Raw genomic sequence first — 27,990 nt, forward strand, 5'->3', positions numbered from 1 at the left:
TTACAGCAGCCTGGAAGGACTAAGATGGTACTGTTCTGTGCCTTCCTTCTGGGCATGCCCAGATCCCTGGGCTGGCGTCTGGTGTCACCAGAAGCCAACATCAATGGACCAATGCCTGGTGGTCCATCCACCCAGCCAACTAGGAGTGCTGCCCCGGGAAGGCCAAATTCCCTAGCACCAAGCCCAGTGCCTCTCCTACAGCACATGCTCAAAGATTTTGTGGAAAGGAGGACTGAATCAACCCCTAAGTGAATTTCCTGATGTTTTGGAATGGAACCCATCCTGCTGATAAGGAGTTTCTAAAAGGCCTTATACTGGGGTTAGAAGGGGAATTAGGGACCAAGGCCCTGAAGCAGAAAGATCAATGTGGGCGTGCTAAGTCACTTCAGTTGAAAATAACTCTTTGTAACCCTATGGACTGTAGCCTGCCAGGCTTCTCTGTCCATGGGATTTCCCAGCAAGAATCCTGGAGTGGTTTGCCATTTCCTCCTCCAGGGGTATCTTCCCAAGCCAGGAATTGAACCCGCATCTCTTACGTCTCCTGTATTGCCAGGCAGGTTCTTTACCACCAGCGCCACTAGCTGGGAAGTCAGGCCCCGGGCCCCCCCCCCCCAGGCCCCGGCCCCCCCCCCCCCCCCCCCCCCCCGCCGACAAACCAGGTTTCCTTTCTAGCTGTTGGGGGAAAAAAAAGCCAAGACACTGGACTTTGACTTCGGAAGGAAGCGGTGACATCCTGAGACCCTCGCTTTCTGAGCCTGAGGCAGGCCACTTAGGAAACAGCCATGGGTAGGGTGCCTGCAAATGAAGCTCCAAAGAGGAAGCTCCCTTCCATTCAATTCCTGACTTTGCATGGGAACTGTGCCTAACACCCACCCTAGCTGAGACCTTTGAGTTTATTTAAATGAACTCCCCATATAGAGAAGGGTAAATGCAGACCCAGAGTGGAGGTGACTCCCCTGGGGTCACACACAGCCCTAAGCCAGGCAAGGGGAGCCTCCAGTCTTCATGTTTAGACTCAGTCCAGCTCTGGGCACCCAAACACCATGTCACTCTAAGAGTGGTGAGCCTTCCCCCCACCTGACTTCAGGCCAGCAAGAAGGAAGGGACCCAGACGCGTGACATCAACTCGTTTTTATTTCTCATTTTCCTCTGGGGGTGCAGCGTTTGGCACTTGTCACCCCAGGACTGCGTCCCTCACTGCATCAGGCTGGCGGGCAGGGCCCCACCTGGTCCTCTTCTCTGCCGAGGGAGCGACAGGGAACTGTTACAGGCCCACCAGTTTGGACACGAAGGTGGACCCAGCCAAGCCCAGCAGGAGTTTGGATGACAGGCAGAGTCCGCTTGCGCCTGGGGGAGAAGCAGAGGGTGAGTAGAGTAGGGTGGGCAGGCTGGGGGGCATCAGGCCCAGAGATACCACCCAGAACCCTCTTCTGTTTTCCCAGCCCCCAAGGATCTCTGTTTGTGGGAGTGCTGCTGCAGGCAGGTACTCAAAGGCATGAACTCCAGTGATAAATCAAGAGCCAGGAGCTGCCTCCCTCTCCAGGGAAGAAAGCTGAACCCCAGGTGGGACAGAGATGCCCCAGCTAACCCAGAAAATCTGCTTTGGGCAGAGTCAGCCTGATCCCAACACAGCTGCAGGCCAGAGCATCTTCCCTTCTTCCTATATCTGCTTCAGAGAAACCCAGAGAGAGAGAGGGACCATGGAAGCAATACCAAGGGACAGGCAGACTGGGGCTCACTGGGGCTGAGGTCAGGGCCAGAGGTGCTGAGGCTCCTGCCCTTCTCCCTCAGCGCTACAAGCAAGCTGGAGGACACTTACCCACGGACTGGAGCGTGGCCACCAGGCTGCCAGCAGCAACTCCGCCCCCATTGGCAATGGCAGATATTGACATCATCTTAGCCGCTAAGGAGGAGGCGGTGATTCCTGCACTGGTGAAGCCCACCGCGCCCAGCACCATGGGCACAGCCCCCACGGCGGAAGCTGTACAGGGAGAAGAGCTAGGATGAGGGGGTAGTGGATACCTCCCTCCAAATGCACACATGACATCAAGCTTAGGAGGCTTTGGGAGGTTTGGAGAAGGTTGTCTGGGCTTGGGAGAGACTCCAGGCAGCATGGCCAGCAGTCAGGAGTCCAGGGAAGCCCCAGCTGATGGGGAAAGTGGAGGGAAGGGCTGGGGGTCTCCGGGGACACGGGGACACGGTGCTAGCTCTCAGCAGGACCTTCCTCTGGAAAGGCCTCAGTTTCTGCCTTAGTAAGACGCTGGAACTGGGGAGGGGGAGGGGGACATTTGCAAGCTTCCTGTCTTTGCTGAGGAAATCTTTAAGCAACTCTTACCAAGGGCCCAGCATAAAGCAAGGAACACATTCTGAGCCCCGCTTGAATCCCAACTCTGGGCCTCCACGGCATCACTGCAGAGCCCTGGGAAGCCAGAGCCACTGGGCTTCTCCTCAGTGCATCTCATGGGTCCAAACCGTGCACGTGTCATCCTACATAATCCTCACGGTAACCCTCAAAGAGCAGTGTTGGCCTGTTTTTCACGAGGAAAGCTGAGCTCAGAGGATTTCAAAGCCACATCCAGGGTCACACGGTGAAGGGTCTGCAAGAAACCTGGGTCCCTGTTGGGGCTGCCTTCACATGAGCTTCCATGGAAACTCCTCATTTCTCATTCCAGCACCTCCTCCCCCACCACGGACAGGAGGCCTGGGGCAGGCTGGGGCAGGTACAAGGTCAGTTGCTCCCCAAGTCCCAGGGCCTGGGGACAGACAAGGGCAAGCCTGGCCCTGCAGAGACTCACCTCCGCCCACCACAGCTGCAGCAGCCTTGACTGGAAACCAAAAGAACATTCTGTGAGTGGACCCACACTGGCCACCATCCCTCCACTCCATGAGCCCACAGTCCACCTATAGGGAGGGGGCTGCCCCAGGCTGGGAAACACAGGAAGGAAGGAGCCTGCCTGCTTCACACAGAGAAGTGGGCCCTGATGTTAGTTCATCTGAAAGAGGGTGAGTATTTTATGAGTGTGGAGTGAAAACGTTAGTCACTCAGTTGTGTCCGACTCTTTGCAACCCCTTGGACTATAGCCCACCAGGCTCCTCTGTCCATGGAAATCTCCAGGCAAGAATACTGGAGTGGGAAGCCATTCCCTTCTCCAGGGTATTTTCTGACTCAGGGCTTGAACCCAGGTCTCCTGCATTACAGGCAGATTCTTTACCATCTGAGCCACCAGGGAAGTCCATGAGGGTGGAAGTGGGGGGCATTATATGATCTTCTCTTATCATCCAGGAAAAGCTCTTCAGACAGCAGTAAATCCTCACATAGAGAGACCTGTTTCATTTTGCAGGACTCGACTGAAGTCTGGGCAAATACTGTTGAATGCTTGGGTGCTACTTGAGAACAGTGCTGGAACACCTTGAATGCTCCTGTTCTTCAAGGCCACACCTGTTGCCTCCTCCTCTGGAAGGCTGCCCCAGACTCTCCCAATCAGAACCATCCTTGCTTCCCTGTGGCTGGAACCACTCACAGCACAGGACCATGGTTCCCTGAAATTGAGAGTTCCTGGCACTCCCTGAGAGATCTTAGTCTGTGGCAGCCACAGAAGCCAAGACTGCAATCTCTGGGGCCAGTGGAGACCAGGAGTTCTAAAAACAGCAAGGTGTGCAGGAGTGGGCTCAACCAGCCTCCCAAGAAGAGAGCTTTGGGGTGGCAGTTTAGGAAGTAAAGAAATAAGAGGGTATGAAAATCAAACCCTAAGTGACCAGTAGAGCTTCCCTGGTGGCTTAGTGGTAAGGAATCTGCCTGCCAATGCAGGAGATGTGGGTTCAATCCCTGGGTTGGGAAGATACCTTGGAGAAGGAAATGGCAACCCACTTCCATATGCTTGCCTGGAAAATCCCATGGACAGAGGAGCTTGGTGGGCTCCAGGCCATGGGTTGCAAAAGAGTCAGACATGACTGAGTGATTAAACAACAACAATAAAGTGACCAGTAAGCCCCCTGGCTGGGGTATGGAACCGGAGACTCAAGAATCAAGAGCCAATTAGAGTGTCTGAGGCTCAGTGTTACTGTTTGGGAGGAGAGAGGATGACAGGCTGGCCGGCAGCTTGGCGTACCTGGGCCCCGAAGCACAGACAGTCCAGGGGAGAGGGTGCTGTGTGTCTGATGGCCTGTCTGCTGGGCTCACCCAGTGATCACCCTCGGGGAGAGGGGCCTGGCCCTTCTGGGCTTTTCAGAACCTACCCTGCCCCGAGGCTTCCTCCCAGGCCTGGGCCCCTGCATTTCTGTTCTACTTCCTGTCCCAGGCTCAGATGCAGCCTCCCACCCCACGTCCCAGGCCAGGGCCCTTGGACAACGGTTCCTTCACTTATAAATAAGAGGCCATATCATCTTTCTCTGGGGTTGTTATGGGAATTAAATGAATTGCCAAATGTCAAATGCTAAGCTTAGGATATCGCACAGCATTTGATAAAATGTAGCTGTTCTGATTATTTCATCTTATGAATTGCTTCTCACACGCTGAGGAGTCCTCTCATTTCTGATCAAAAGGAAGAATTACCAGCTGTGGCCAAGGTCCTAACTTTCTTGCCCCACTCCCGTGCTGAGTGGGAGTCCAAGGAGGAGTATGTATCATCCAGGGCTAGTTACCTCCTACTGGCAAAGTGCTCAGGGCCACAGCAGGGGATCCAAGCAGGAAGGAGCCTTTCAGTGACCCCACCAAGGATCCCAGGGTAGACGTGGCCCCCGCCAGGGCAGTGCTGGATGGCAGAGTGAGCCCTGAGAACAGAGGGTGAATGCACAGGAGTCAGACGTCAGAGGTCAGGCAGCCCTGTCCCACCCCCAATTCCATCTTGTACTATTTGCATTGGCAGAAGTAGAGGGGTCCCGGGGGTCCACCCCAGGGCACAGAAAGGTGAATAATGGCGGGTGCACACGGGAGCACTTTGTGCAGCAATTGGAAGCAAGGGACACAGGCTCACCTATCGACCCTGATGGATCTCAAAAACAAAGTTCTCAGGGCAGGGTAGGGGGGAATAGCAATAAAATGAGATATTCCACACACTCTTCTATATGTAAATTAAAACACATGCAAACAAAAGACAACACCTATTTTGCAAAAATGTAGATGAAAAACTGATGCACGTTCAACATATTAGAAAGATTGACTTGGGGAGGGGGAATTGCAGGCAAAAGGCAAGATACAAAGCGACACTAATTAAATAAAACCAAAGATGGGGCTTGCAAGAAGGAAATGGACCTGAATTGAAGAATTGTGTTCAAATCAATGGTCTGGATTTGAAATCTAGCAGGACAAACTTACAAAAGGCTGGCTGGTCACTGGGGTAAAAACATAAAGGAGTTGAATTCTAGGGGTGTATCCCTGGGGAAATGAGAGCCAGAGAATGGGTCCCAGCCGCAGGGTCCCTTAGTCTAGACGGGAGAGGCAAGGGACCCAGATCCCCTGTACTACCACTCCACCTCCCCTATGTCCCCCATGTCAGAGTCCTGCGTCCCTCTGGCCCTTCTCAGACAGAAAGCCAGGGCAGATACCCAAGGGGAAGGACAGGGGAGGGAGATGGACTGAGGGTGATGCCACTCTCCCCACCCAAGCCTCCTAGGGCAGGACCCCATGCACTCCCTAGCACCCCCACACCCGACCCCCAACCAGTCCCTACCAGGAACACTCACCCAGGGAAGGAAGTCCTGCCAAGATGCTGCTGGAAGCTGCCCCACCCACTTTGGCCAGGCTCCCTGCAGACAGTATCTTGGAAGCCAGGTTAGAGGCTAAGAGGGCAGCCTTGGTGAATTCCATGGCACGGAAACTGACCAGCACCAAACCTGCCGAAGGAGTGGAGCCTGGATGGGGGATAGGGAAACCAGAACTGGGGACATACCCACTGCCCTGAAAAATCTCAAGGGGCTCCAGCGGGTAGAGAGGCTGCTCTGAGCTTGTGGAGAAGGCGGGCTTAGGAAGGGCCCAAAGATACGGTGTTGGGGTGACAGAGTGAAGGGAAGACAGATGGGGGAGGTGGAAGGAGATTTTACTTCCTGAGGTGGTCTGCTTCCCTCCTCCCAAAACTCATGTTTCTAGAATGCCCTTAAACCTCCATGGAGCCATTTAAAAGGTGCCAGAATTAGGAAATCAGAACCAATCACGTTTTAAAGGCATATGCCACGGGTCAAGTTGGTCAAGTTCTTGTTCTCATGCCCTCTCCTCACTAACTCAACGAGAAGAATGAGATTATCATCCCCATTTTATGATGAGAAAACCTTGGCACAGAAAGGGTAAGTGACTCATCCAAGGTCACACAGCTTTGCTTGGCAAAGTGCACAGGAACTGATACGGGTCTAGGGGCTTCCAAAGCATGGGCTTGGAATGCCTCTGATTTGCTTCCTCCTATTGCTTGTCTCTTCGCCTGCCCATCTCACCCCTACCCAGCCTCAAGACTTGAGGTCACTCGGGCATGGACAAGGCTCACTGCTCCCAGAGTCCGAGAGCCCAGGGACACGTGGAGGTTTAAGTCCCTTCCCTCTGGAGATCCAGCTTCTCTGACTGCAGCTGCCCAGATGAGAAACATGAGACAGTTCTCCCAGTGGATCCACAGGGGTCTCCCCTTCAGTCACCGAGCCCACCAGCTCCCCGAGGGTGGGGGCCACAGGAAGGAGCAGCCCCTGCCCACCCCTCCCTGTCTTACCCAACGGAGCAGACTTTCTGAAGACGTGGACCTGCCCTGATTATCTCGAGCTTGGCTGTGTTCAGGGAAGATCTGAAGCAGGATGTTTACAGCAGCTTCTCATGAAATGTAGGTAGCCAATGAGATAGCTTTCATTTTCTCGGGAAAACGAAAGCCACACCCAGTTTTCTCCTCTCTTGGTAACCCCACAGAACCCTTTGGATGCTTCCAGGACACCCCTCCCCCATGTCCTCTGCTTTACCTCTTCTCCGAAGTTCCAAGATAACAGTAGCTGATGCTAATTTCCTGAATTTTTCAAATGCGAAAACCACCACCAAATGGAAGAAATTAACTACTGGATGATCCTGAGCTCGTAGCCCCCACACTTACTGGTGCCTAAGGGTTGACCCCCATCAATGAATCAGAGAATTGTGCAGGAGCTGATCATATACCCTGGCCACCCCTCCCTCACCTGGCCTTTAAAAATACTTCACTGAACCGTTCACGGAGTTTAAGTTTTGGGGGGCAGAAGCCACTTGCTCTCCTTGCGCTGCTCTGCCATATACCTTTCTCTGCTTCAAACTCCAAAGTTTGGGTTTGTTTGGCCTCCCTCTGCCTGGGGCACATGAACTTGCATTTGAGAACGCTTCCGCAAAGGACCAACTGTTATTACAGAGATCAACTTTCTAACCACTTCCTGCTCCCAAGAGCTTACCAAGTGCCATTTAATTTCTCTGCTGCCTTTACTGCAAATTGTTAAAAGAGTTGTAGACAATTGCTCTCCTCTTTTTTACCTTACTCTTAAAATATAAATATATAATATGAAATATTATAGAACATGAAATACAGAACATGACATCTTTTCAGGGATCCAAAAAGCTACAGATAGTAAAAACAAACACTTCTTCATCCACCCCTTAGCTCAGTACTTCCAATGTTACAGATACAATTTACGTGACCTGAGAATCCCTTCTCATGTCCCTCCTTTCTCTGCCTCCTCACAGGTAGTCACCCTTCAGAATTGAGGGTTGATTAGTCCCAGGCATGAGACTTCCCAGGTGGCACTAGTGGTAAAGAATCTGACTGCCAATGCAAGAGATGCAAGAGACACAGGTTTGATTCCTGGGTTGGGAAGATCCCCTGGAGGAGGAAATGGCAACCTGCTCTAGTATTCTTGCCTGGAAGATTCCATGGACAGAGGAACCTGGGGGGCTACGGTCCATAGGGTCAGAGAGTTGGACACTGAGCACACACACATGGATTCCCAGGCATGGATTTATATTTTTAACACATATAAATATTAAATGCATAATTTACTTGGGATTGATTGAACGTTCATTGCTGTTTCAACTGGGGTTCAAAGACAGGGAACGTGTCAATCTTGTGCCAAGAACCTTGACTTTGTAACCTCTGCTGGAACACTATGATAAGAAATGAGAAAACTAGTTTTCAAAGAAGTAGAACAATGAATTAGTGAGTTGAGATTGGAGAGGAAAGGGAGAAGGAGTAAGAGAGAACTAGAGAGGCTTGGTGGCTAGTGCTTTCCTCCAAGTCCCAAGGGTGACGGGAGGGCAAGTGGTTCCCTGGCTGGACTTCAGTGGGACCCTCTTGGAAAGCTTGACGAGAATCCCTTGGAATTTGAGGGAAGCAACGACATTTGTCTCACTTGGGTCTACAAAGGCTTAAGGCAGGACACTGGGGGGCAGGCCTTCCTGAGAAAGGAAGGGGACTGCTCTGAGGGTGGGTGGGAGGGTGGGTGGGGGGAGCTGCCCCTTTAGAGCTCCTGACAATTTCCCATGGACCAAATGTGGAACCAGGCAGGCAGAGCTGGAAGAGAACTGTCATCAGCACTGCCCAGAGGTGGAGGGGAACCCAGGATGGGCACATTGCTGGAGGGCAGTGGTGGAGAGCAGAGGTGGGGGTGTCCAGCCTGGGGAAGCTTCCCCTTGTCAAGGACCTTGTGGGTAAGTGAACCCAGCTGACAGCTGGGTCCAAGAGCCTACAAAGAGCTGGGAGTTTGAATGTCTCCCACCAGAGGGTGCCAAAGACAGATTGACATAACATCAGCAGAGTGCTCCTACATAGGGATATTTCTGGGCCAGACTCTTATTCTGGGCCAAGCACTGTGATCTCAGGTGTTAAGCATTTTAATCCTCACAACCACCCCGTGAAGAGATACTACTGTCCCCATTTCACAGATGAGCTGATGAGTCTTTGCTGACTTTGCATGGGGCCCTCTCATTTTGTTCTTTACCTGAGTTCTCTGGACCCTTTTTCTTTCCCTGCTTCTGCCCCTGCTGCATCCATTTCTTCCTGGGTCTCCACACCTAGGTGAGCACCCTCTTGGCTGAGTCTTTTGAAGACAGCTCGTGCCCCATCGCCTCTCCAAGCCCCTGTATGACCCTCAGGAACACGGTTTCCTCATACCACCTAACTCCAACAGGCCAGTCTCTCCTCCACTGCCCACTCGCTGTGGACGATCAGCCCTGGACCCAACAATCACAGGTCTCAAAAGTTCTTACGCTGCCTGTCCCAGGGGCTCCAAGAACAGGACCAAAAAAAGCTTAGACAGCTCCAGGCCCCCATCAAAGCTCCACAAGGATGGATGTCTCTGTCTCGTTAGGCCACGTGTCACAGCACTCAGCACGAGTGGGCACTCAGCACACATTGGTTGAAGGAATTCCTTTTAAAGCATCGTTTCCAATGAATCCCAAGCCCTCCCATAGACAGACAGGATATGGGAACTTAAGGGCTAATAGTCACAGAATTGTTAGCCCAAAGGGGCAGGGCCAGCAGCTCTCTTAGAAGTGGGGGTCCCTATCTCCCACTGTGTTCAGCTTTGAAGTTTCCGTTGAGATTCTTCTGAAGTAGGGAAGTTTTTTTTTTTAAGATCCAGCTACACAAGTATTAGTAAAATAGATAAATATTATATGGTATATGATTATCATGGAATGCCAAACAGTAACTAGAAATAACAGGTTCGTTCCCGGGTTTCAGTACCAAAAAAAAACAAAAACAAAAAAAATAAAAATAACAGGAAAGACCTGTAGAACAGGAAAAGGCCAGCTGCACAACAATATGTGTGAGTCAAAACAAAACTCTATCGGTAAAAAGGCATATAAGAGGATTACATTAAATGTTTTCTCTGAAGTTATCTATCTCTATAGCTCTATCTCACGTCCATCTACTTATCTATCTATCATCCATCAAGAGAAGTTGCTTTATATTTACTTAACAAATTTTTTCTTTTGGCCACACCTTGCTACAAGCAGGATCTGTTCCCCAACCAGGGAATGAACCTGCTCCCTCTGCAGTGGAAGAACGGAGAATTAACCCCTGGACCACCAGGGAAGTCCCAGAAGTCACTTTAAAAGGGCGTTGAAAGTACTTAACAATTGCAGCAGCACTTATTTCTGGAAATGGGAGTCAGAGACAGTGATAATGCGAGAGGATGGTTGTTGGATCCAAATCAACTTTAGCCTAGTCTGGAGTCATTTAGATTGTTAAGAGCAGAATGCATTTATCAATGATTAATATTTCTCAGGTGTGAATTTGTTATTAGAATGAATATATTATTAGGTGAATTTTTACTAGGTAATTTTTAATAGACCTTATTTCCTAGAGTAGTTTTAGTTTCTGAACAAAACTGAGGTTCATAGCAGAGGTTTCTCCTATATCCCCTGCCCCGGCCACATGCACAGCCTCCCCCATTATCAACATGCTGCAACTTTGATAATTCATTTGCAGTAAAATGTCAGTTTTCATTAGCAAGTAATACAACCCCATTTTGTAAAATTAAAAGTAAAAAGACAAGGGGGTGGTGGGAGGCATTGGGACGTTGAGATTGATACATATACACTATTGATGTTACAGGGAAGAATAAAATCTTGTGTTTGTTGTATCTGTTTCTTTAATTTTTACTTCCCATTGCTTCTGTTCACTGAAAGGATAGTGTGCATACTCAATGTCCTGCCGCGGAGAACCCTGTTCTTCTGCCTGAACGTAAAACCTAACTAAGTGCCTTTGATCAGGATGACAACATGACCCTGTCCACCTGTGAATGAATGGCTGCAAGAAAGAAGAAATTAACATATACCCTCCCCCAAACTGATCATTCCAGGAGATATTTGCAAGATTAATGGCCTTTTTATTTTACATCCTCACCGTGTCCTCCTCCTCTATGTTCTGTAAAAGAAACTGGCATCCCGACCCATTTGATGATTATTTTGAGACATTAGTCTGCCATTTTCTCGGTCTGCTAGCTTTCAGAATAAAATCGTATTCCTTGCCTCAACACCTCATCTCCAGTTTATTTGCCTGTCCTGGGTGAGCAAAGCAAGCTTGGACTCAGTAATGCTGATACTATGTATAAAATAGATAACTAATGAAAACCGACTGTATAGCACAGGGAAGTCTACTTAATGCTCTTTGGTGACCTAAATGGGAAGGAAGTCTGAAAGGAAGGAGATATATGTATATGTATGGCTGATTCATTTTGCTGTACAGTGGAAACTGTCACCAACTCAATGGACATGAATTGGAGCAAGCTCCAGGAGTTGGTGATGGACAGGGAAGCCTGGCATGCTGCAGTCCATGGGGTCGCAAAGAGTCAGACACAACTGAGACACTGAACTGAGAAACTAACGCAATATTGTAAAGCAACTGCACTCCAATAAAGATTGATTAAAAATAAAAAATAAACATAAAAAGACAAAACTCTGCTGATGCCTCAATGGTGAAAAATTGAAAGCATTTCCCCTAAAGTCAGGAACAAGGCAAGGATGCCCACTTTCACCACTACTGTTCAACATAGTTCTGGAAGTTTTGGCCACAGCAATCAGAGTGGAAAAAGAAATAAAAGGAATACAGATAGGAAAAGAAGAAGTAAAACTCTCACTGTTTGCAGATGACATGATCCTCTACATAGAAAACCCTAAAGATTCTACCAGAAAATTACTAGAGCTAATCAATGAATATAGTAAAGTTGCAGGATATAAAATTAACACACAGAAATCCCTTGCATTCCTATACTCCAATAATGAGAAAACAGAAAGAGAAATTAAGGAAACAATACCACTCACCATTGCAACAAAAAGAATAAAATACTTAGGAATATATCTACCTAAAGAAACAAAAGACTTATATATAGAAAACTATAAAACACTGATGAAAGAAATCAAAGAGGACACAAACAGATGGAGAAATACACCGTGTTCATGGATTGGAAGAATTAATATAGTGAAAATGAGTATACTACCCAAAGCAATCTATAGATTCAATGCAATCCCTATCAAGCTACCAATGGTATTTTTCACAGAACTAGAACAAATCATTTCACAATTTGTATGGAAATATAAGAAACCTCGAATAGCCAAAGCAATCTTGAGAAAGAAGAATGGAACTGGAGGAATCAACATGCCTGACTTCAGGCTCTACTACAAAGCCACAGTCATCAAGACAGTATGGTACTGGCACAAAGATAGAAATACAGATCAATGGAACAAAATAGAAAGCCCAGAAATAAACCCACGCACCTATGGACACCTTATCTTCGACAAAGGAGGCAAGAATATACAATGGAGAAAAGACAATCTCTTTAACAAGTGGTGCTGGGAAAACTGGTCAACCACTTGTAAAAGAATGAAACTAGAACACTTCCTAACACCATACACAAAAATAAACTCAAAATGGGTTAAAGATCTAAACGTAAGACCAGAAACTATAAAACTCCTAGAGGAAAACATAGGCAAAACACTCTCCAACATAAATCACAGCAGGATCCTCCATGACCCACCTCCCAGAATATTGGAAATAAAAGCAAAAATAAACAAATGGGACCTAATTAAAATTAAAAGCTTTTGCACAACAAAGCAAACTATAAGCAAGGTGAAAAGACAGCCTTCAGAATGGGAGAAAATAATAGCAAACGAAGCAACAGACAAACAATTAATCTCAAAAATATACAAGCAACTTCTGCAGCTGAATTCCAGAAAAATAAACGACCCAATCAAAAAATGGGCCAAAGAACTAAACAGACATTTCTCCAAAGAAGACATACAGATGGCTAACAAACACATGAAAAGATGCTCAACATCACTCATTATTAGAGAAATGCAAATCAAAACCACTATGAGGTATCATTACACACCAGTCAGAATGGCTGCTATCCAAAAGTCTACAAGCAATAAATACTGGAGAGGGTGTGGAGAAAAGGGAACCCTCTTACACTGTTGGTGGGAATGCAAACTAGTACAGCCACTATGGAGAACAGTGTGGAGATTCCTTAAAAAACTGGGAATAGAACTGCCATATGACCCAGCAATCCCACTGCTGGGCATATACACCGAGGAAACCAGAATTGAAAGAGACGCGTGTACCCCAGTGTTCATCGCAGCACTGTTTACAATAGCCAGGACATGGAAACAACCTAGATGTCCATCAGCAGACAAATGGATAAGGAAGCTGTGGTACATATACACAGTGGAATACTACTCAGCCATTAAAAAAAATACGTTTGAATCGGTCCTATTGAGATGGATGAATCTGGAGCCCATTATACAGAGTGAAGTAAGCCAGAAAGAAAAACACCAATACAGTATACTAATGCATATATATGGAATTTAAAAGATGGTAACGATAACCCTATATGCGAGACAGAATAAGAGACACAGATACATAGAACAGTCTTATGGACTCTGAGGGAGAAGGTGAGGGTGGGACGTTCTGGGACGATAGCATTGAAACATGTATATTATCATATGTGAAACAGAACACCATTCCATGTTCGATGCATGAGACAAATGCTCAGGGCTGGGGCAATGGGAAGACCCAGAGGGATGGGATGGGGAGGGAGGTGGGAGGGGGGTCCAGGAAGGGGAACACATGTAAACCCATGGCTGATTCATGTCAATGTATGGCAAAAACTACTACAATATTGTAAAGTAATTAGCCCCCAACTAAAATAAATAAATTTATTAAAAAAAAAAACAAACCCTGCTGATGGCCTACCTTTCAATCCATAAGGCTCTTCCCTATTCACTGAAGAAGTAGGGAGTATTTAAAAAGGCAGAGAAAGACACAACAAGCCTGGCTAGGAGGCTGCTCCAGTTTTCCCACAAGGACCGGTCCTTTATCAGAGGACAAACCTCGTCTTGTCTGTAGGGCACAGTCACTGTCTTTGGCCACACAAGTGTCCTGTGTCCCTGTTCTCTTTGAAACAGGAACTTACTTCTCTTTTGGGTGCTGAAGTCCCTGCCTTGACCCTGGGCTTGTCAGAGGCCTGAGAGCTCCTGCCAGCCTCCAAACGTGATCCCAGAATGAGTGAAACCAATCATCATATCCCATCCTTTGGGCTAAAGTAACCGGTTTAGGAATAAATAGATGACTCCGTTTAGGATACTTATAGGAACATTTATCAGAGATATTTGGGAAGGAAGTTTCCTTACTTATCAGCAGAAGGTTCATGAAATGATACTTTTTAGGGGGAAGACCAGAAGAAAGAAACAGGTAACCTCCAGAGCATGCAAACAGGCCTCTACTCAACTATGTGTGGCAGCCATAGGATGGAGCTGATACCTCAGAAAGCAGATGTAACCCAGCAGGACTCTATGGGGCCTCCCCGGGGCAGACCCCACCCCCATAGCCTCTACCGTAGCTCCTCTCTGAGTGCTTCCCTGGTGGCTCAGTGACAAATAATCCACCTCCCAATGCAGGAGATGCTGGTTCGACCCCTGAGTTGAGAAGATCCCCTGAAGAAGGAAGTGTCAACCCCTCCAGTATTCTTGCCTGGGAAATCCCATGGACAGAGGAGACTGGTGGGCCACAGTTCATGTCCAAAGCATTGGATGTGATTTAGTGACTAAACAACAACAAAAGTTCCTCTCTGAAATACACAATAGTATCTCATGCATATTTCCTGAGGTTTTCAGCTGCTAAAATCCACCACCAAATGGAAGAGATTAATTGCTTGATGACCATGAGCATGTAGCCCATAGACCTACTGGCACCTAAGAACTGATAATGTTAACTGCCCTATTAGCTCACTATAAACCAATCAGAGAACTGTACAAGAGCTAATCACACGCTCAGGGATGCCTTCCCTCACCTGGCTTTTAAAACTGAAACCTTTTGGGGTTTTTTTGGGCCGGAGCCACCCATTCCCTTTGCATGGCCCTGCCATAATCCCCAAACTCCATTTTGGTTTGTTTAAGCTCATTGTGCCTTGGGCACACGATCCTGCATTGGGTAACACAGAGAGGAGGGATAGGAAAAAACAGCCCCTTGGATTCAGTGTTGAGCTGCTAAATCACTCTTTGCCTGAAGCCAAATGACCTTTTTATCATTCAGTTTGGCAAGCCAGTAAAGTCTCTTGAACTTTGAGCCAGTGATAACCAAGATTCTATTACTTATAACTACATAAGCCTTAAATAAAGCAACACCTACTCCAAGCAGTCTTCCCAGATAACTACAATTACAATTAACGTCTGCCTTCTCTGTCCTCCATGTCATAAAGCTTGATCTCTCAATGGATTACACACATTGTTTCATGCTATCGGTTAGCTATTGGTGGGTAACAAACGCTCCCCCGCCCAAGTATTTATTTAGCTCCTGATTCACTGGGTCAGTAGTTTAGGCATGTGGTTTTCCTGGTCTCAGCTGGGCTCCCTCCTACACCTGCAGTCAGCAGTGGGCTGGCTTTGTGGACCTTAGCTGGGCTCATTCCTGAACCTTGTCTGGAAGAAAAGAACTGACTCCTCCGTTAGGTCTCTGTGTTTGTTTTCCTCCAGAAGGCCAGCCCGGGTTCAGAGAGGGATAATAAATTCCAGCTCTCGGTGAGATGAGCTATACAGGTACATTGAAAGAGCACTGAAACATGGTCATTTCTGTCACTGACCACAGGTCCCTTAATGCCATTATATCTGTGCTTTCCTCAAACTGCCCACCAACACTGCACCTGTATGGAATCTAAGCTCATATTACTTGCCACATGAAGGGTCAATAAATTGAGAGACAGGTTGTTGGGGCAATGAAAAGAGACTTTATTCAGAAAACCAACAGACTGAGAAGACGGCAGTCAAGTGTCCCAAAAAATCATCTTCCCACAGTTAGAATTCAGGCTTCTTTTATACTGAGAGGGGAGGGGATGTGGCTGATCGTTGGAGTCTCCTTGGTGCCTTTGTTCTTGGCACTATTCCCGTAGGTCTGGTCACAATGTTCCTATAAACCTCCAACTAAACAAGTGTTATTCTCTGTTCTGCAACTTTTTAATGAAGAAGTCTTCTACCATCCAGTCAGAACCTTGACAATGGGCTGTCCTGTGTGTTTCAGGCTACAGGAAACGTTCTTTTACAAAGGTGCAAGCCAGCATGACTAAGCACAGGCAACAGAATACAAAAGTTAGAGCTAAAGGGATACACCCAATGTGGAGTCAGGTTTGTTCAATGTTACACACGCTGGGCAGAGATGGACCCCGCCAATATACTGCAGCCATAGGAGACTGGGATGGAGCCCTTGAGGCCACCTGGAAGCTGCAGGAGCGAGCTGAGGCAGCACCGTAAGGAGACAGCCAGGTGGAGAAGGAGCTGGAGGGAAGACAGCTGTGAAGGCCAGACTGGGGACCTGGGCTGGAGTCCTAGAGCCAATAGGTTGGGATCAGAGACTCATGTTTAAGTGGAAGCAGGGCTTCTTGAACCTGATGTGGGTTATCCACATGGGTAGGCAGGTTGCAGGTGCCAAGTTAACACACACGGAGCCTGGAATTGGATCCAGGGCCAGGCACCCAGTGGGTCTTAGGAAGTGAGTGTTCTGCATTGACCAGCCTCTTGGGAGCCCCGTGGTGGGGAGACCTGTCTGTCCTTGCAGGTTCTGCACGGTCTCACTTGGGACCAGTGACCTGAGCTCTAGACAGCAGAGACAGAGCTCTCTGGAGAAATGCAGATTCTCTTCCCACCTGAAGCGCTCCAAAGGCCACCAGGCCAGGCAGACAGTGTTACTGATGAGTCATGGAACGGCCAGACCCAGGGTCTTGGGTGGAGAGGGGAGAGGATCAATACTGCCTGAGGATAAAGGGCTTGGTAACTGAGGATCAGTGGCTCAAACTGACCCCAGGACCAAGCCGTTAGCTCCTCTGGCTGAGGTCTTTGAAGACATGTGGTCCAAGTGCCCATCTGAAAAGCAACAAACTGAGGCTCAAAGAGGAGACACAATCTTCGCAGGGTCAAAGCTGAGTGGTAGGACTGGGAAAAGACATAGCTTCCTGTTCTGGATCGGTGCTCATTCTTAGAGTTCCTGCCCTACACCCAACACCTACAGGGTTCTGTAGGTGCCCTACACCCTGCCTGGTGAACAAGAACACAGCATGGACACTTATTGAAGGTCACTAGATCTCATCTTTATTTCTTATGATTCTTTGAAGAATTTTGGGAGGCAGAGGACTTGTCATTTGGGGGACTGACATCCTGATGTCCTGGAGGGTCATCTCCAGCATGGGAGCCCCTTTCTGCTTCAGTACTGGGTCTTCCTGGAGGAGCTGTAGGAATTCCACAGCAAGGCCCCCAAAACTGCCCCAGCAGATCCCAGGAGGACGTTGGATTGTGTGGAAAGTCCAGTTGCCCCTGGGGGAGAGGAGGAGGTTAGAGCACAAGAGGACACGCAGGCCCAGCAGCCCCCGGCAAGACTGTGGGTGTCAGAGACCCCAGGACTGACCGCAGGCCTTAGACACCGACATCCCACCCCTGTTTCCTCCTCTACTTCTGAGACCCCAGGATATATGCTCGGGGAGGGGCGGCTGCCCGTGGCTGCCCAAAGAGGAGACATGAACTCCGATGATCAGTCCATCAGCAACAGGACAAGACCTTCTGAGAAATGACAGGCTGCCCTTCCCCTTCACAGCACCAGGCTGGGCTCAGGGAGGAGTGGGCACCTAACCAGGTTTTGTAGGGTTGATGAGGAATGCAGGCCTCCTGAGCGACACACCCCTCATCCCTCCACCCCACACCCAACCAGAAGAGGGAGCAGTGACCGGGTCACAAAGCACCAGGGGGACACTGAGGACCACGAAGCTGGAAGAAGCCTGTCTGCTTCTTTAGCCTCTGGATCAATCTTGTGCTCATTTGTTACCCCTCCCCCACCTCCTCCTGGGGAGACACTTACCCTTGGACTGGAGATTGGAGACTAGGCTGCCAGAGGGAACTCCGCCCCCATTGGCTCTGGCAGTTGACGACATCATATTGGCTGCAAAGGAGGAGCGGGAGATTCCTGTTCTGGTGAAGCCCGCGGTGTCCAGCAACTCAGGCACAGCCCTCACGGCCATAACTATAAGAGCAGAGACACTTCAGGGCTAATCGCGAGGGACAGGCTCCCCAGACCTCCCTGACACCTTCCTGGGGGTTGAGGTGAGGGGTCCTCTTCGCTCTCCTCAGACCACAGGGCCAGAGGCAAGGGAAGGCTGTAGGTGTGGACACAACTGGGTGAATGCCCACCCCCGCACCCCGTCCTCCTCCAAGAACCTGGAACCTAGGCCTGTTCATGACTCTGCTTGCCTGTGACCCTGGAAGCTTCAGCAGTCCTTCCTGGGCTTTAGTTTGCCCTTTAGGAAATAAAGTTGAAACAAGTAGGGGTCTTCCGATGTCCCCTTTTGGTGGGAAACTGGTGTCTTTCACACACGCAAAGGCCCACAGTATGAGAACAGAGCTGCTCTTCTGAAAAGGTGCTGGGTGGAAGCTTCTGTCCTCTGCCCTGAGGCCACCGGTGAGCATCCCCCCAGGATCCCTACATCTCTAGACGATGCAGGCATAGAAACTTCTGCAACCAGGAACCTTCTGTGTCTGCACTGTCCACATGGTGGACCCATGTGTCCACTGAGCGCTTGAGACTGTGGCTGGTGTGACAGAAATGTTTCATTGTCTTTAATTTTGGCCACCGTGTGGGAGGACCCGGGCCAGAGGCCCAGCAGGAAACTGGTAGACTCGCTGGATGACTAGAGAGTTGTATGTAGAGCAGTTCTGAGGAATCCACACAACTCAGCTCACACATTCCTTACAGTTATTTGGAAAGACCCCTGGCACTGCTGTCTGGGGAGGAATCATGGGTTCAGACAGATCTAACAACTCGCCTGCATCCCACAGTTTGCACTTGGGAGAAGCTGAGATTGGAAGTGGGTGTTATGAATGGGTTTCCTTCTGTTCTTTCTTAGCTAGATTCTTGTTACCTCAAGAATTCCACCTCTGCTCCCTGTCCACCCCACCCCTACCCACCCAGGTCTATGGGGCTCAAAGCAATCTTGGACTTGGTCAAGGACGGGTGCTCCCAGGAGCCCAGGGACAGGGGCAGATGGGGCCTTGAGCTTCTTCTCCAAGAGACTTACTTCCTCCAATCACAGCAGCTGCAGTCATGCCTGGAGACAGAAAGAACCCTTGTGAGTGTCCGGCACTGGCCTTCCCCTGGGTCTCTACTGCTGTCCCAGTGGGAAGGGTTCCCTGGAGTTGGGATCACAGGAGAGAGCAGCGCTGTGTGGCTCTCTCTGCTTTTACAGAGAAGTCTGATTTTCCAGGAATCAGAGGAGGATGGACAAGAGTCCAGAGCTCTGTGATGCTCCAGACGGGGAGAGGAACCTGCCTTGAAAAGGTTTCATGCTGCTCTTTGAACTTAACACATTTTGGTATCATTTAAAAAAAATCAAGAAAAGCATGCTACTTTTTTGCAATGGAGTAAATTTGACTGTTCTGTCTGTTCATCTTCCAGACACCCTATGCCTATCCCAAGCTACAGCTGGAGTGGAAGCCACCCATTCTCCAGGGCTCAGCCTACTTGTGACTTTCTGCAGGAAGCACCCCTTATTCCCCCATCAGAAGGCACCATGCTTCCCCTCCATGTCCTGCCTTGTGACTGGAGCCCCTGGCCACACTGGCAGAGCACGCCTGGACCATACTGAGTTGCTCAGAGCGCTTGGGTCTGGCAGGGACTAGGGATTTTGGACAGCTGGGACAGTTCCAGAGATTTCAGGATCTGCAAGAGTGAGCTCAGATAGCTCCCCATGAAAAAGAGTCTTGGTCCCAGGCAAGGGAGAGAAGTTGCAAAAGCAGTCTCCATCCTCCAGCCATTTCTGGAAGGTTGTAGCTCCTGGCTCAGCAACATCTCTCTCCATCAGGACCCCTGACCTGTCTTGAGGGTTTCCATTTCTGCACAGATGATGTTTTCAACAAACTGATCTTACAGTTCTCACCTCCTCACTTCCAAGAATCTTGGATCCTATGCCACACATACCCAAGGTCATTCCCTAGGCCAGGGGTTCCCAACCCCGATACTGGTCCCTGGCCTGTTAGGAACCCAGTCACACAGCAGGAGTTGAGTGGCCGGTGAGCCACCGAAAATTCATCTGTATTTACAGCAGCTCCCCCTCACTTATATTAACACATGAGCTCCACCTCCTGTCAGATCAGCGGGCAGCATTAGATTCTCATAGGAGCTCGAACCCTACTGTGAACTGTGCTTGTGATGGATTGATGTTGCCTACTCCTTATGAGAGTCTAATGCCTGATGCTCTGAGTTGCAGCTGAGGTGGTGATGGTAGGACTGGGGAGCGGCTGCCAATACAGATGATCACTAACAGAAAGGTTCGACTGCACAGGGACCATGATAAATGAATACCTTGTAGACTCATATCAAAACCCTACTAGTGAGTGGCAAGTGACAGTTAAGCTGCATCTGGTGGCAGGCTTTAAGTCAGAATCCAACACTTATTTTAGTCCTCACGTGTCCCACTCACTATTTCATTTATCGCTTCCATCCTTGCCTCTTTCCTGCACTGTGCACTTGTCTTAGTCATGGTTTTGGTAAGCCCACAAGCTAACCCTTGACAAAATAAGTAAAAAAGTTTAAAAAAAAGCAAATGTTGCTGAAGGGTTTCTCTGAAAAGGAGAAAGACCCAATGATGAGGCTGTAGAAGACTCTAAGATGGCCAATGAAGAGAAAGCTACATTTAAAAGAAAATACCAAGAGTGCTACTTAAAGTACAAGTTCATTGCAGCAGGTGAATCACATGCTCCAAGCCTGCTTTGTATAATATGTGGTGACCAGCTACCCAGCGAAGACTTGAAACCTTTAAAACTGCTTTGCCACATGGAGACCAAGCACCCCGCATTAAAAGACACACCTTTGGGGTTTTTCAGAAAAACAAATGTGAACATGAAGGACAGAAGCAATTATCGAAGGCCCTCACTTTATCAAATATATCTGCAATGAGAGCATCATTCTTAGTGGTTAACCACATTGCTAAACGCAAGATACTGTTTACTGTTGGTGAAGAGCTGATCCTGCCTGCTGCTAAGGTCATTTGTCATGAATTTTTAGGAGAGTCTGAAGTTCAAAAGCTGGCATGTGTTCCTCTTTCTGCTAGCAATGTAACTAGACAAACTGACGAAACAGCAGACATATTGAGGCCAATTGTTAGAAAGGATTAATGAGTCACCGTGGTATGCAATCCAGGTTGGTGAATCTACTGATGTTGACCACAAGGCAAGTTTACTTGTTTTTATGCAATATATTTTTTCAGGAGGATGTGCACGGGGCTATGTTATGTGCACTTTTCTTGCCAACCAACACCACAGCTGCAAAACTATTCAAGTCTCTAAATGGCCACATATCAGGAAACCTGAACTGGTCATTTTGTGTTGGTACGTGCACGGACGGAGTGGCTGCCATGACTGGATGGTATTCTGGTTTTCACTATACTGGTCAAAGCGGTCACCTCTGAATGTGAGTCTACACACTGTGTCATCGACAGAGAAATGCTGGCCAGCTGAAAAATGTCACCTGAACTTAATGTTTTCCAGGGAGTGATGAAAATTGTCAACCACATTAAAGTACGTACGTCCTTCTCCAGTCTTAACTCACGTCTGTTCATGCAGCTCTGTCAGGAAATGGATGCAGAGCACAAACATCTTCTCTTATACACAGAAATGAGACAGCTGTCTAAAGGTAGATCACTGGCCAGTGGTTTTGAGCTGTGAGAGCTGCTTCCAGGGATTTCTTTTAGAAAAACAGTCACCACTGGCAGCATATTTCAGTGACACAAAAGGTGTTGAAAAACATCCTTACTTGTGTGACATAGTCAACTTGCTCAATGAACTCGGTCTGACACTTCAGGGGAGAATGACAACTGTTCAAGTCACTGGGTAAAGTGGCTGCATTTAGAGCCAAACTGGAATTATGCAGGTGATGAATGAACACTGGGAATTTTGACATGTTTCAAATATTGGCAGAGATTTGGAAAGAGACTGAGTCAGGGTCGTCTTTCTCACAACTGGTGCATGATCCACTTATTTCAGCTTTCAAAAGAGTTTGAGCATTACTTCTCAACCACAAAAGACCCCTGAACTGGGCAGGAATAGATTCCTGACCTATTTGTAAATAAGACAGGTGAATTGACTTTGTGCCTGCTAGAAGAGGATCAACCACTTGAGATCACAAATAACAGTGGCCTTGAAAGTATGTTTGAGATGACTTCAAATCTCCATGGAGATGGCAATGGCAACCCACTCCAGTACTCTTGCCTGGAAAATCCCATGGACGGAGGAGCCTGGTAGGCTGCACTCCATGGGGTCGCACTGAGTCGGACACAACTGAAGCGACTTAGCAGCAGCAGCAAATCTCCATATATTCTAGATTAAAATCAAGGCAGAATAGCTTGAGGTTGCCCCAAAAGCACTGAAAAGCCTGCTTCTGTTTCCAACATCCTATCTTTGTGAAGCAGGGTTTTCTGCAGTAACAGTAACCAAAAGGAAATGATAGGGTAGACTGGACATAAGTAAGACACTTCGGGTGTCATTGTCTCCTGTCACCCTCAGATGGGACCATCTAGTTGCAGGAAAACATGCTCAGGGCTCCCATTGATTCTGTATGGTGAGTTGTATAATTATTTCATTATATATCACAATCCAATAATACTATAAATAAAGTGCTCGATAAACATAATGTGCTTGAATCATCCCCAAACCATCCTCCCCCTCCCTGCCCGTGGAAAAAGTATCTTCCCTGAAACTGGTCCTGGTGGCAAAAAGGTTGGGGACTAGTGCCCTAGCCCATGCTCACCACTATAGGAACAACTACCCATGTGTGCTAGTTAAATTTCAGTTAATTCAAACGAAATAAAACTTAAAACTCAGTTCCTGAATTGCATGGACCACTTCTCAAGTGCTCAATAGTTGCATCTGGCTAGTGGAGATCTACCATACTGGATCACGGAGGGAACACGCTTACCATCATAGAAAGCGCTACCAGACAGTGCTGCCCTAGACCCGGTCATCAGTGAAAAATCCCTCTCTCTATGATCAGTGACCAGTGCTCCCGTGGAGACTCTCACCTCCTCCTTATACAGATTCTGACTCTAACACAGCCTTCAACATTTCATCAAACACAATGGGATTTTCAATCTCTGTCCAAGCACACCTCGGCGATACTGTCGATCGGGTTACAGATCACCAAAGTAAAGTGAATATCATGTGAACACTTTGGTTTTCAGTGCATATAAAAGTTATGTCTATATATGTTATATTTATGTATAACTAGACTGACTATACCCTAGTCTGCTAAGGGTGCGATAGCCTTATGTCTAAAAAGACAATGTGCATACCTTAATTTAAAAATACTTCATTGCTAAAAATGTGAACCCCCACCTGCCAACCCTAAGTTGCTACAAATCTTCAATTTATAAAAGCGCATGCCCATGTTAGTTTCCTGAGGCTGCAGTAAGGAATTACCACGAACTGTGCTAATTCTCTCATGTTTTCTCCCACTCAGAGATCCAAGATCAAGGTGTAAACAGAGCTAGGCTTTCTCTGAAGGCTCTAGGGGAGGATCCTTCCTTATCTCTCTAGCATCGTTGTCTAGCTGTTGGTGACAATCTCTGGCTTGTGGCTGCATCTCTCCAATCAGTTTCTGGCTCTACCACTGCCATCCTAGTCACCATCACCTCTTGTTGTCCAAGATCAGGGATGGGGACAATACAGAGGATGTTGGCTGCTGGGTGCAGGGAAAAAGAATGAAGGTGTTAAATTCCCCCCTTGTCCCCTGTGGCCCATAAGTTAAAGTCCACCTGTTCCATGAGCATGAGGGGGTCCCTGTATGATCAGGCTTCTGCTTCTATCCTAGGGAATGAATAGAAGCCACCTTCCTGCCTCCTGACATTCGATCTTTTGCCTGCCAAATCCAGGCACATTTTTAAGGACTCTGCCGTCCAACACATCTTCCAGAACCTGCCCTGAGCACATGTTCCCAGTCTTCCTCGGCCACCTCCTCCTATAGACTCTCAAGTGTGAATCAGTTGTGCTCCTGCTGCCACAGAATTTCCCACAAGGCAATATGGTTCTCTGAAATCTCTGCTGGATTTTGAGCTCTTTCAGGTCAAGGGCCAAGCCTCATTCACTGCTGCCTTCCCCTGTGCAGGCACAGGCTTGGGATCAAGCAGGCACCAAAGGAGTTCAGAGAAAGGAGTATTAATCCAGAGTGCACCTTTGGGCATCCTAAGTCATGCTATGGTCTGAACGTTTGTGTCCCCCAAAATTGATATTCTAGAACCTAATGCCCAATGTGATGATGTTAGGAGGTGGCCCTATGGGAGCTGATTAAAACTTGCAGGCAGAGCCCTCCTGATTGAGATCAATTTCCTTATAAAAGAGATTCAAGAGAGTTCCTCTTTTCCTCCCAACATGGGAGGTTAATGCAAAAAGATGGTTGTTCTAGGATGTGAGCTCTCATCACACACAGAGTCCCCTGGTGCCTAGATCGTGATTTTCCCAACTGTGGTAAATAAGTGTTGTTTTTTTTTTTAAGTCTTTCAGTTTATGGCATTTTGTTATAGCAGCCCTAATTCACTAAGATAGGGCACAATCAACAGAGTGAAAAAGAAACGTACAGAATGGTAGAAAATATTGGCAAAACACGTATCTGTTTAGAGGTTCATATTCAGGATATAGTATAAAGAATTCCTCCAACAACAGAAAACTTGATTTAAAATAATTTGATTTAAAAATGGGCAAATGTGCAGTGCAACTGGAGAAAGCCCACAGGCAGCAATGAAGACCCAGCGCAGACAAAAAAATAAAGAAAAATATGGGCAAAGAATCAGAATAGACATTTCCCTAAAGATATACAAATGGTCAACAAGAATAGAAAAATATACTTAATATCAGTAACTGTTAGGAAATGCAAATCAAAACTGCAACGAGATATCACTCCACACCCATCAGGAAAGCCACTACATAAAAAAAACAAAAATGGAAAATAACAAGTGTTGGTTAGGATGTGGAGAAACTAGAACATTTGTGCACTGTTGGTAGGAATATAAAATGGTGCAGCAAACATGGGAAACAGTGTGACAGTTCCTGAAAAAATTAAAAATAGAAAACCATATAATCTAGCAATCTCGTTTCTGGATATAGATCCAGAGAAATTTAAAACAGGGTCTTGAAGAGATATTTGCACCCCACGTTCATAGCAGCAGTAATCACAGTTGCCAAGAGGAAGCAAACTAAGCGTCGATCAGTGGATGAATGGATCATTACCACGTGGCATAGACACCCGAGAGGCTATCATTCAACTTTAAATAGGAACTTCTGACATATGAGGAACCTTGGGAACCTTCTGCTAACTAAAATAAACCTGTCAGAAAATGACAGATGCTGTATGATTCCACTCACATGGAAATTAGATTAGATTAGTTGAGCAAAGAGACAGAAGGAAATGTGGTTGCCAGGAGCAGGTGGCAGGAGGAAAATGATAGTTAATGTTTAATTGAGTTTCAGTATGAGGAGATGAAAAGAGTTCTGAAGATTGGGGGTACAGTAACAGGAATATGGTTAACACTGTTCAAGAGCCGACTCACTGGAAAAGACCCTGATGCTGTGAAAGATTGAGGGCAGGAGGAGAAGGGGGTGACAGAGGATGCGATGGTTGGCTGGCATTACGGACTCAATGGACATGAGTTTGAGCAAACTCCGGGAGATAGTGAAGGACAGTGAAGACTGGCATGCTGCACTCCATGGGATTGCAGAGTCAGACACGACTTATTGACTGAACAACAAAAAAACAATTCAGTGTATGCTAACAAATGGTTGTGTTTGTTAGTCACTCAGTCCAGTCCACTCTTTCTGACTGCATGAACTGTAGCCCTCCAGGCTCCTCTGCCCATGGAATTCTCCAGCAGGAATACTGGAGTGGGCAGCCACTCAATTCTTAAGGGGATCTTCCCAACCCATGGATCGAACCCAGGTCTCCCGCATTGCAGACAGATTCTTTAACATATGAGCAACCAGGGAGCCCAGTTGTTTTGGTAAATTTCATGCTATGTGTATTCTGAAATGACTTTTAAAAAAATTCTGTGACTTTTGCTGCCGTGGCCCTAGGCTGGCCCCACATTTTAGAGGTGACGCTGCTCTTGGAGGATGTGTTGTGGAAGAACATTAGTGACCAGGCCTTGGGGCATCAAGGGAGGAGCACAAACGGAGAAATGAAACTTACCTGCCTTGGGTGCTGTGGGGTAACAGGGCAGGCATGGGCAGTGAACTTTAACTGGCAAAGAGCCCTGCCTGAGACTGTGCCTGCCAGCTGTCAGGCATCTAACCTGAGCAGCACCTCTGCTCCACCAATTTGAAGGTGACCTGGTTCTGAGAGACCCCTAAGAGTGACCTCATCCTAACCCTATGCTTAAAAACAAACCTATGAAGGCCCAGAGAGGGCAAGTGACTGGCTCTGGGTCACTCAGCAAGTCAGAGACAGAGCTAAACCCTGAAGTGTGGTCCCTCTGATTCTAGAGCATCATTTATTTCATCTCCTGTGTACACTGTGGCTTTTTTCTGACAGTGTGTCGGAGAGATTCCATCAGGAAGACTGTCCTTACACTGACAACTTAGCAGGTTGAGCTGAGCAGTGGGTGTGGGGTAAGGATCCGTGGATTGGTGCTCAGAGATCCGTTACCTGCATAATGGTAGAAATTGCTGCCTTCCGACTTGGGTGGGTCTCTGGGGTCAGAGCCAGAGCCATCTGGTCCCTGATGTGGCCCCTGTGGTGGCTTCCCAGGAGAAGAGCCATCAGAGGCCTGATTGCTTGACTGGGAAGGTTCTTCTTCTTCTGGAAGGAAGAAATATTGGGGGGGCACACAGTGTGGCAAGCAGCTGTGGGACTAGACCCTACACAGCACCCTCCCCCCTTTCCTGAAGCTCCCAGGATCTCTGATGTAGGGAGGGGACCTCAGAGGAACCTGAGCTGAGAGGTGTCAAGGGTGCTTGGAGGTGAACCAAGGAGAAGACAGAGAGAGGGAGACCCAGCACCAGTGGAGAGCTGGGAGGTCCTGACTGCACAGAGCAGGAGGCTGAGGACCAGCGGGGAAGAGACTTGATGGGCCCAGTGCACCTGGTGGCAGCACCAGGCCAGAACCCAGACCTCCTCTGCCCACGTCCAGGCACCCCAAGCTCTGGGCCACCCCACCCTCTGGAGCTTTCCCAAGGGCACTCACCATCCAACAGCAATTCTCTAAGGCGGGGGCCTAAGGCATCGCCTTCCCCGCTTTCTATGGCTTTAGCTGACATCCTGGCGGCAGTGTGGGAACACCAGTTGTGGAGCCAAGGACACTACTATCTTTCTGAGAAACAGAGTGTGAAATTAAAACGGCTCTGCCTGATTTAGGGCTTCCCTGATAGCTCCGTTGGTAAAGAATCCGCCCACAATGCGGGAGACCTGGGTTCGATTCCTGGGTTAGGAAGATCCCCTGGAGAAGAGAAAGGCTAGCCACTCCAGTATGTTGGCCTGGAGAATTCCATGGACTATATAGTCCTTGGGGTCACAAGGAGTCGGACATAACTGAGCGACTTTCAGGGAAGCATCTGTCTGCCGTTCCAGCCGTGCCCTCTGTCCCATTGCAAACTATGGACCACTTCCAGCCCACCCCCTAATCTGCTCAGACCACAGTTTGGAAGTTAATAATGGCTTTGCTTGGCTCCCTGATCTCCAGAATCCTGTCCACCTCTAACACCCCATCTCTGCCCCCTGCTCACTGCCCACCTGGTCTAAGTCTCAGGGCTTCATAGTAACCTGGGTCAAGACAAGACCAGAGGTTCCCAAAGTCTCATGGTAAAGGTGGGCTCAAGCCCCCTCCCCATACTCACCTCCGGTCACAGGGACAGCAGTCTTGATGGAAGCGGAGAGGGAGGCTGAGAGTGGAGTCCCTTTGCTCCCTCCCCTCCCCACCTCCCAGCCCCCCCCCCCCCCCCCCCCGCTTACCCTGCTTAGTAATTGTTGGGGATCGAAGAGTAGTGTGTGAAGCCCTGAG

The 27,990-nt window shown here is 48.2% G+C and overlaps 2 protein-coding genes across 3 annotated transcripts; both read right to left on the minus strand.

Annotated features, from left to right (window-relative positions):
* Nucleotides 1-1,116: 1,116 nt before the first annotated feature.
* Nucleotides 1,117-6,763, minus strand: LOC145530606 (uncharacterized). 2 transcript variants are annotated; one of them, XM_081552169.1, is made up of 6 exons: nt 6,690-6,763; nt 5,683-5,832; nt 4,642-4,770; nt 2,796-2,825; nt 1,820-1,981; nt 1,117-1,347 (listed from the first exon to the last, which is right to left on the minus strand). In XM_081552169.1, the coding sequence occupies exons 2-6, from the start codon at nt 5,804-5,806 to the stop codon at nt 1,265-1,267; spliced, it is 528 nt and encodes a 175-aa protein (XP_081408295.1). In that variant the 5' UTR covers nt 5,807-5,832; nt 6,690-6,763; the 3' UTR covers nt 1,117-1,264. The 2 variants fall into 2 exon arrangements, with proteins under 2 accessions (XP_081408295.1, XP_081408297.1); XM_081552171.1 differs by having other exon boundaries at nt 5,683-5,850.
* A 10,355-nt stretch (nt 6,764-17,118) lies between these two features.
* On the minus strand, nt 17,119-27,983 carry LOC145530610 (interferon alpha-inducible protein 27-like protein 2A). The gene is made up of 6 exons (XM_081552196.1): nt 27,942-27,983; nt 27,178-27,303; nt 26,640-26,792; nt 19,033-19,062; nt 17,820-17,981; nt 17,119-17,281 (listed from the first exon to the last, which is right to left on the minus strand). The coding sequence occupies exons 2-6, from the start codon at nt 27,248-27,250 to the stop codon at nt 17,172-17,174; spliced, it is 528 nt and encodes a 175-aa protein (XP_081408322.1). The 5' UTR covers nt 27,251-27,303; nt 27,942-27,983; the 3' UTR covers nt 17,119-17,171.
* Between the last annotated feature and the right edge of the window lie 7 nt (nt 27,984-27,990).

This window comes from Giraffa tippelskirchi, chromosome 12 (genome assembly GCF_054371585.1).
Source record: "Giraffa tippelskirchi isolate mGirTip1 chromosome 12, T2T-mGirTip1v1.2.pri, whole genome shotgun sequence".
Taxonomy (NCBI): Eukaryota; Metazoa; Chordata; class Mammalia; order Artiodactyla; family Giraffidae; genus Giraffa; species Giraffa tippelskirchi.

Coding starts and splice junctions, on each gene's coding strand:
- LOC145530606 (XM_081552169.1), bottom strand. CDS start 5,806: ATGGAATTCACCAAGGCTGCCCTCTTAGCCTCTAACCTGGCTTCCAAG. Junction 2,826..4,641: donor GAGCACTTTGCCAGTAGGAG/GTAACTAGCCCT, acceptor TTTGGTTTCCAG/TCAAGGCTGCTGCAGCTGTG. Junction 1,982..2,795: donor TGCAGCTGTGGTGGGCGGAG/GTGAGTCTCTGC, acceptor CTCCCTGTACAG/CTTCCGCCGTGGGGGCTGTG.
- LOC145530610 (XM_081552196.1), bottom strand. CDS start 27,250: ATGTCAGCTAAAGCCATAGAAAGCGGGGAAGGCGATGCCTTAGGCCCC. Junction 26,793..27,177: donor TAGAGAATTGCTGTTGGATG/GTGAGTGCCCTT, acceptor TCTTCCTTCCAG/AAGAAGAAGAACCTTCCCAG. Junction 17,982..19,032: donor AGCTGCTGTGATTGGAGGAA/GTAAGTCTCTTG, acceptor CTGCTCTTATAG/TTATGGCCGTGAGGGCTGTG.